The sequence below is a fragment of the Myotis lucifugus genome, unplaced genomic scaffold (assembly GCF_000147115.1).
Source record: "Myotis lucifugus unplaced genomic scaffold, Myoluc2.0 scaffold_5235, whole genome shotgun sequence".
Lineage (NCBI taxonomy): Eukaryota > Metazoa > Chordata > Mammalia > Chiroptera > Vespertilionidae > Myotis > Myotis lucifugus.
The window spans coordinates 1,314-10,273 of NW_005876283.1; the positions used below are offsets into that span (position 1 = coordinate 1,314).

General features: G+C 65.2%; 1 protein-coding gene across 1 annotated transcript; it reads right to left on the minus strand.

Annotated features, from left to right (window-relative positions):
- Nucleotides 1-1,562: 1,562 nt before the first annotated feature.
- On the minus strand, nt 1,563-7,292 carry LOC102417391 (patatin-like phospholipase domain-containing protein 7; the record flags this gene model as incomplete). Its single annotated transcript, XM_014450935.2, is given in 10 exon segments — nt 1,563-1,659; nt 1,661-1,713; nt 2,511-2,580; nt 3,499-3,612; nt 3,985-4,108; nt 4,605-4,736; nt 5,643-5,848; nt 6,382-6,459; nt 6,974-7,120; nt 7,207-7,292. Coding segments are annotated over 10 exon segments (1,107 nt in total), but the record flags the coding sequence as incomplete, so codon positions are not given.
- Nucleotides 7,293-8,960: the final 1,668 nt, after the last annotated feature.

Genomic DNA, 8,960 nt, shown 5'->3' on the forward strand with positions numbered 1-8,960 from the left:
ACAAGGTGGACGATCGAGATGAAACGGAGGAATTTCTGGAAACACAAGACCTACCAAGACGGATTCATGAAGAAATATGGAAAGATTGGATCAGTAATAACAACAACAATAACCGAGAAAGGAGAGCCCTGGACGAGACAGCTTCGCTGGAGGTTCTATCAAACATTTAAAGAATTGACACCCTCCTCCTCAAACTCTCGTAAAACAACGGAGGAGGGTGCTTTCTCACTCCGGGGCCAGCACTCCTGATGCCAAAGCCCAGGAGACCACGTCAGCAGGAGAAAGCTGCAGACCATGACCTTCATCAACATCAACGGGAGGCCAGCGAACCAGGCCAGCGGCCTGTTAAAGGCCTGACACCACAGCCCCTGGGGTTTGTCCCCGGAATGCAAGGACGGCTCAACACAGGACTGTCCTTCAAAGGACTCATCACATTAACAGGACGAAGGGAAACACACCACCATTTCAGCTGATGCAGAAAAGGCACTGGCAAAAGTCAACCTCTTTGCACAATAAACACCCCCAGTAAACTACGTGCAGAAAGCCTTCAACACACTGCAGGCCACGACCCTCACACTGGGGTGGACCTCGGGCTCCCCCAAGGTCAGGACAAGGTGGGGATGTCTGGTTCCACCACCGCTGTCCAACACGGCTCTGCTCAGCGCCATCAGGACCCGAATGGGTGTGACGGACATCCGCACGAGAGGAAGCGGCGGCGACCCCCGTCGGTTCCACCCACACACACACACACTCAGAAGCGGGTGGAATGAGCACCTTCCGCGAGGCTGCAGGGTCCAGCAGCACAGGCAGCGGTTCCTCTCGCTGTCAGTGAGCACTCTGAAGGGATTATACCAGCCCTCCACTGACAGCAGCACCAGAGCCAGTCCGGACTTTGGAATAAACTTAACGAGGACTCGCCGTGAAACTATCGACGCTGCTGAGGAAAGTCAAGATGCTCCTAAGTGGACGCGCGTCCGTGCTGCTGGGCGGGAAGGGTCCGGTCAGGGTGTCAGCACACGGAGCGATGGAGCCAGCGCACCCGCCAGACCGCCAGGTTCTCACAGAACTGGACACGCTCGTCCCAACTCCCAGGGGTCTCGGGCCCTGAAGGGTCCAAACCACCTTGGAACCGCAAAGCCGAGCGCTCCGCTCTCCTGGTTTGACCACTTGCTGCAAAGCTGCCTCGTGAAGACGGTGAGGGGCCGGCTCAGGACAGGCGTGGGGGCCGGGGCCAGGGCCAGGGCCAGCGAGCTGGGATGAGCCTTGTGGACGTCGCTGCCAGCCCGCCGGGGCGAGGCCGTGCCACGGGGAGGGAGCCTCTTTCGCTGGCCTCCACGTGCAGAGGAAAACCAACCACTACCTATAGGTCCCACTTCACACAAAAGCCAGGCCCCACGCAGACCACAGGTTTACACGCGAACAGGAGACGGAGGCCCATGGCAGGTGAAGAGGCCAGAGTCCCTGGGGCAGCCCAGCCCCGGCTCCAGGCGGCCCCGCAGCCCCGCCACCACGGCACCCGCGGAAGCACCCGAGGGCCCAGTGGGGGAGGAGGGGGGGCTCACCGATGGCGCTGAGGGCGTGCTTGAGCTCCAGGGCGAAGGCGGTGAGGGGCACGTCCTCCGACACGGGCATGACAGCCACCGTGGACAGGGTTGCTGGCCGGGTTCCCCGAGTCCCACTTGCTGCCGGTGGAGTGCAGCCCGAACTGGTGACCTGGAAGCGGGGGGTCGTGGGTCGGCCCAAGGGGGTGGCCACCCCTGACTCTCCAGGTGTCACCAGTTGTTTCTGGAAGACATGCTGGCGCCAGCAGCAGGCACCGGGACGCCTCCACCCTTGCCCTCAGCTGGCTTTCCCGCTGCTGGGACGCCAGGCCACTGCACCCACATCTCACATCAGGGCTCGGCCCACAGAGGGGAGAGGGAAGAACAAAGCAAGAAACCGTGGGGTTCCCTTTCTCCCTTCTTCCGGGTGACCCCTGAGTACCATATCCTCGAGAGAAGGGAGAGAGCAGAGCCTGCTAGTTTTGCGCAGGCACTGTCGCCTCTAAGGCACGTGGAAGGTCTTGTCCTGGCCACGGGAGGGGGGGGGCACTCCCACGCTCGTAAGGCACAGCCCGCAGAAAGGCCAGGGGAGAAAAGCCCGGCTAGGGGTCCTGGGCCCTGGGGAGACCACCCTCCTGAGGGCCAGTCAGCAGGGGCCCTGCCCCCGCCGGCTCCAGGCAGGTGGGCTCCATCCCGCCCCTCCCCACTGGGTGCTGCCTCCAGGGAGATCCTCCCGGGGTCCCCAGCACTAAGCAGACACCCACCGTGAGTGTGAGGTGGACCCCAACTCTCTATGCCCTGAGCCAGCAGAGGCGGCACCCCCACTGAGGGGAGGTCAGAGAGGGCGGAGAAGGAAGCCTCCAGGTCTGGGATGCAGCCCTGCCCGCTGCGGGGGAGGCTGGGTAGAGGGCAGGGCTGAGGGCCCGGTGCAGGGGGGCGGCGGGAGGCCGAGCGCCCGCGGGGACTCACTGGTCGCAGGGCCCTGCTGCAGGCTGCCCAGGATCTTCTCCCCCAGCAGGTGGATCAGCCGGGTCACGACCTGGTGGAGAGCAGACCCCAAACCACACCTTTCAGCCAACAGGCCACGTCCCTGGGTCCGTGTTTCCCAAGGCGCCAGGCTGGACGCGCCAGGCCACGGGTGATGGTGGGCGTGACGAGAGCTCATGCCACCGCTCGGTCCCTCTGCCCAGTGTCTCCCTGTGTCCGTGCCCGCCCGTCAGTCACTCGGGGGCGGCTGCTCCTGGGTCCCCCGGGGGAGCCCGGGCCTGGGATGGCAGGGGCTGCCACACGGACCAGCAGCCTCTGCGCTGCACTCCCCTGCGGGCAGAGCTTCCGGCTGACCTGACTTGTAAGAACTCTGCGATGCACACGCACACACGTGTACATATGTGTATTTACTCCTCACCCACAGGTATTCTCTCCACTGATTGTTAGGGAGAGTGGGAGAGAGAGGGAAAGACAGAAACATCGACGTGAGAGAAACACGTCAATGGGTGCCTCCTGCACGCACCCCGACCAGGGCCCAGGCCAGGGAGGAGCCTGCAAGCAAGGTGGGTGCCCTTGACTGGAATCGAACCCGGGACCCTGCAGGCCACAGGCTGACGCTCTAGCCACTGGGCCACCCCGGCCGGGGCAGGATTTAGCGGGGCTGCTCCACTCCCATCTCCCTGGCGGGAAGGACGGAAACGCCGATCCAACCCACACGACCTGCCAGTCTCTCTTCTAAACACTCAGCTGCCGCTTCAGTTTTCTAGTAAAACAGGCACATTACCTGCAAACATTTTACCCCTTTTCCAAACGCGCCCGCAGTCTCAGCTGTTGAACTGTTTAGCGGGCGCCGTGTCCGGAAGCAGCAGCCTCCCAGGTGCAGAAGGTTTCATCCAGGGTGCATATTAGGATCAGCTGGACCTGTTCAGACACCTGCCCCTGGCTGCCCTGCTCCGGCTCAGACCCTCACCTGCGGGTACCTGCGCTTGATGGACGTCAGGGCTCCCGCCGGCAGCTTGGCGAGCTCCGAGTCCCGGACGGCGTGCACCGTGGTCGCTCGGGGCTGGCGGGTGAGCGTCTCCACCTGAGAGAGGAGCGGGGAGCGGGGTGCGGGGAGCACTGCTCACACCTGCTGCCCGGCGCCCGGACAGAGGGCAGAGCGCGGGGCGGCCTTCCTGCACGTGGGAGCCGGTGAGGACGGGAGCAAAGGCGCTCACCAGCCGCGCCGGGGAGGGCGCCTCAGCCAGGCCCGTTGGCACCAGGAAAAGGCCAAGCGGCTGGCCCCAAAGGTCTGGAGACCTTTGACCCTGGGATTCCACCAGTGCCACCGCCCGGCTGGGAGCGGGCACACCCGCCCCGAAAATGGAAAACCACGGGGCGCACGCCCTCCTGATGCCAGTGAGGGCTCCTCCCCGCACCCAGGGCAGCACCCAGTGGGACCGCACCCCGGCCCTACCACGCCGATGAGGTCTCCGCGGCCATACTCCCCGGCCAGGCGCTTCTTGAGGTCGTCCTTGCGGATCACGGAGCGCAGCCGGCCGCTGAGCACGATGTAGGTGCAGTCCGACTTGTCCCCCTGCCTGCAGGGACGGGGCGCTGGAGCGGGCAGGGCACCGGCCAGGAGCCCGCGCACCCCCCACAGCAAAGGAAAGAAGGGCCTTCTCACGGAGTCCTTTTGTTTGGGGAAATACAGTTGTTTTCCGTGAAAGACTACGTGCACCAGCACGTGACAGGTCTACGGCGACACTTCAGCCAGTGAGTGTCCTAAGCGTCCTTAGTTCTGATTGACAGCTGCCAAAACGTGGGCGCTGTGACCCAGTCTGCACTCAGCCCTCCCTCGGCCGAGGCACTGGACGCCGGGCCCAGCGGCACCTGCACACATGCTGCGCTGCCGGCGCCGCGGGCCGTGCCAGGCGGGTGTGGATCTGCTGAGCGTCCGTGTGCGCGAGCACAGGGCCCAGCCCGCCCGGCAGGTGAGCACGGCCCACGGGAGCCCAGGGGAGCCACACCTGGAGTCTCCACCCCGAGCTCTGCCCCATCTCAGGACCCTCAGGCAGCCCCGCACCCCGCACCCACCTGTACACGGCGCGCCCCGCCTCCACCTCCATCCAGTCCAGGGCGAAGTCGATCTGCCGCACGAAGGATGACATGCGCTTCACGACCGTGTGCGCGACGCCCAGGACCACGGTCGGCTGCTTCCGCATGATTCTGCAGAGACGGCCCAGTCAGCAGGCCCCTCCCGCCAGGCCCGGCACTCGAGAGGACACGGGACCTGCGCCCCACTTGTCAAACCACGACTCCCACTGAGGAGCGCAGAGCACAGCCTCCACCTGCCCATCCGCCCTTGCGACCGGCCGCCGGCAGCCTCGGGGGAGCCCGGGAAGCCCCTCCCCAGCTGCCTGGAGCACAGACACCACGAGGCCCATCCGGCTGCGGGTGGCAGGGCCCTGCCCACGATGTGCCACAAAGATGGGGGGCAGGGCACCCAGAGGCTCCGTGGGCACATGGTCCACCTGCCCCCCGCTGCCCCGTGTCACAGGCTGCTGAGGGCAGAAGCAGGCCCCTCTGCACTGTGGGGGCTCCGGAAGGCAGTGGGGAGGGGGCAGCACACAGCTCACGGCTGCACTGGCTGGACAGGGAGGCTCAGGACACAGCTCGAGCCGTGGGCGGATGGAGTGACAATCTCAAAAGCAGGAGCCAAGCAAACTGGGGACCTGGGCTCTGCCGAGGCCGCGTGGAAGCCCCTGCACCGCCAGGGGCCGCCCAGCACCCGCCGGCACTCGAGCCGGGCCGCAGGAGTGAGGCTGGGGAGAAGGGATTTGGTGCTTGAAGTCTGGGGGGACGAGGCCCCGGGGGACAGCAGGTGGGCACGGCTGCAGGGCGGGAGCTGCCGCATCAGGGGCTCACGCAGTGAGCACACACACACTCGACACGGACACACACGGGAGGACACACAGGGCCAGGCCACGCGTCCCAGCAGCTGCCCCCACGTCGGGGCCTGGAGGGGCTGGCGTGTCGACCAGGCACCCGGCGGGTTCGCCTCAGCCCCAGGGCAGGGCCTGGGAAGCACGTGGGCACGGGCCCGGGGGCGGGCGCGAGGCCGGCGGGACTCACTCGTAGAAGTTCGCCTTGGAGATGGACAGGAAGCTGCAGTCCCTGTTGGCCCTGATGGTGAAGATGAGGGGCTCGCCCGTGAGCACGGCCAGCTGGCCCACCATCTCCCCGGGCCGCGTCACAAACAGGCAGCTGTCCTCCTCGCTGTCGATCTTCCGCTGGTACACGTGCAGCAGCCCCGAGACCACGAAGACCACGTTCACGTCCTGACAGGCCAGGCCAGGCGGTCAGTGCGGCCCCGACAAGGTGCCTGCCTGCCCCCCAGCACAGGCACTTCGGGTCCAACCTCGACACGGGAAATCACGCTCACGCCAACCCCAACTTATCTGTCCACACGAGACCTCTTTCCAAACCTGCTCACCCTGCCCCCTCGGACCTCGTCCCTGTGGTCTGGGCAGGAAGGGCCAGAGACCAAAATGGACTTGGCCAGTGTGGGCACAGGCCGTGTGGGCACAGGCCAGTGGGCAGCTGGGGGACAGGCCGAGGGCGCAGAGGCCCTGGAGAGGGCTTCCCACTGGTGACCCAGACCCGGGGTGCGGGAGGCGAGCCAGCGCCTGCCTCCTGTGAGGACGGGGAAAGCCCTTCTTTCCTCCGAGGGGGACAAAAGCGAAGGGAGGGGTGGGAGTAGTGGGAGGGCGGGCACGTGCCCAGCCCGAGAGGACAAGCCCGGGAGAGCCCTCTGGGACAGGGGTGAGGGACCCGCCGTGAGCGCCCCCTCGGAGCCAGGCCTCCCGCTCACCTGGTCGCCCTGCTTGGACACCACCGTGCCGGCCGGGACGTGCAGGAACGTCACGCGGCCGTCCAACAGCGAAGGGTCCTGGGAACAGAACCGGAGTCAGCACAGGAGCTCGGAGCAGCCGGTGCAAGCGGAGGCCGCCCTGGCACCCTGGCACCCGGCGCCACCGTGCGATGGCGCCCAGCGGACATCAGTGTGGCCTGCAGCGCGCCAGACGTGCAGCGGACACCTTGGCGACCTGAGGGACAGGGGACTCGAGCCGGCGTCTCGTGCAACGCGTCCAACGCCCGCTGCTGTGGACCCAGTGCGCACAGAGCCCAGAGGGGCCGCGGGGGGCAGTGGGAGGCCGGCCTGCAGCCCTGGCCCGAGCAGAGGTCTGTGCCGGCCCTTCCTGGGACCCTGCACACGTCATTCCGTCACTCCCTCTGCACGAGGCCTCAGGAGGCGGGGCAGGAGCCTGCAGGCTCAACTCGGAGGAGATTCCCTGCGAAGCCGAGTGAGGACGCGGCTCCGAGCCGGGCAGCAGGCTCCACGGCAGGTCCTGGCGCCGCCCGGTCTGTGGGGGTCAGGTGGGGGGGCGGGCGGGGGCACCTACATCCAGCTTCATCAGGGTCATCAGGTCCTTCTTGGCGGCACGGAAGATGGCGTCCGTCTTGGTGCTGGCGACGGTCTCGTCCAGGTCGCAGTCCGAGTAGTGGAAGACGGCGGAGGGCGTCTCTGCCACCAGCACGCTCTTCTTGGACTTGAGAGGCACGGACAGCGGTCAGGGGGAGGGTGCAGGGAGGGGGGTCTCGGTGTGGGGAGGGAGGGCGTGGAGGGCACCACTACCTTGCTGGCCGCGCTCGCGGGGCGCTCCTCGGCCCGCAGGGGCACCCTGGCGCGGTCACAGGCCATGCGCAGGTCCGAGGGGGCACCTGCGGACAGGGAGACTCAGGGCCGTGCTGGCAGCCAGGGCGGGCGGGGCCCCCAGGCCTGCGGACTGTGGAGGCGTCTGTTCCCGAGTGAGGCCGCGGTGCTGGCGTGCCTTTCTCACGGGCAGCGGGCGGCATTAGCCAATCTCGGCCCAGACACTCCCAGTTCGGCCGCTGGGCCTGCCTCCGGCCACCAGCACGAGCCCCCGTCGCGTGTCAGGCTTGGAAGGTCAGTGGGCTCCCGGCAGAGGCCCCCCGAGGGGAGGAGGCAGGACCGAGTGCTGCAGACCAGGCGGCCTGTGGGGGGACGGCCTGTCCCTGGCGCCCACAGTCCCGTCCGCATTGAAAAACCCTCCACCTCAGAAGGTGGGGACGTGCTCCCCGGGGAAGGGACAGGCGCCCTGCAGGGTCCCCGCCGCGCCCGCCCCCGGGATGCAGCGCGGGCTCAGGTCACACGGAGCAGCCCCGTCGGAGGGGCTGAGGGCTCAGAGGAAGCAGACGGAGCGAGGGCTGCGCGTGGGGACAGCGGGAAAGCCCCTGGGGGGTGGGGGCCGCGCCGCCCTCCATGGCTCCGGCGCGGGAACAGCCTGCACTCGAAGGGAAAACAACAGACGGACTCGCACCAGGAACTGCACGGCCAGTTCCCACGAGCGTCTTCCAGGCTGCGTTTCACAGGAAATAAGTCTGTGCAGCTCCTGGCTTATGTGACTAAGATTCCAAAACGTTTAAAGTAGCAGTTTATGCCCCAGGACAGCGCATCGGCCGGAGGACTGAGGGTCCCGGCTTGATTCCATCCAGGGCACGCACCTCGGTGGCAGGCTCGACCCTGGCCCTGGTCGGGGCGGGTGCCGGAGGCCACCAACCAGTGTGTCTCTCTGTCTCTCCTCCTCCCTTCCTCTCTCTCTGAAAATCAATGGGAAACCCTCGGGCGAGAATTAACAAAAAACAAAATAAAAATAAAAAGCAACAGCTTATAACTACTTTTCTCATCCTGAGATGCCGTGTATTTCTAGTACTAACATTATTCTACTACATCAGCGGTTCTCAACCTGTGGGTCGCGACCCCTTTGGTGGTCGAACGACCCTTTCACAGGGGTCGCCTAAGACCATCCTGCATCTGAGATATTTACATGACGATTCATAACAGTAGCAACATTACAGTTATGAAGTAGCAACGAAAATAATTTTATGGTTGGGTCACAACATGAGGAACTGTATTGAAAGGGCCAGAAGGTTGAGAACCACTGTGCTACATGTTAAGTACGTATCATATTTTGCCCCAGCTGGTGTGGCTAAATGGTTAGAGTGTGGACCTATGAACCAGGTCAGGGTTCGAATCCCAGTCAGGGCACATGCCCGGGTTACAGGCTCGATCCCCAGTGTGGGGCGTGCAGGAGGCAGCCGATCCATGATATCCATGATTCTCTCATCAATGATGTTTCTCTCTCTCTCTCTCTCCCTTCCTCTCTGAAATCAGTAAAAGCATAATGTAAAGAACTAGTAGCCAAGGTACTAGGACGCCAACGTCTATTTTAAAATCAAACCGACCCCACGCCCCGTGGTAGACGTGCGCCCATCCCAGGCCGCCCGCCGAGGCTGCGTGCAGATGTAGGTGCCACGACCGCAGTGTGTCACCTTCAGGCGAGGGGCGCCTGCCGCCGGCCAGGGTGC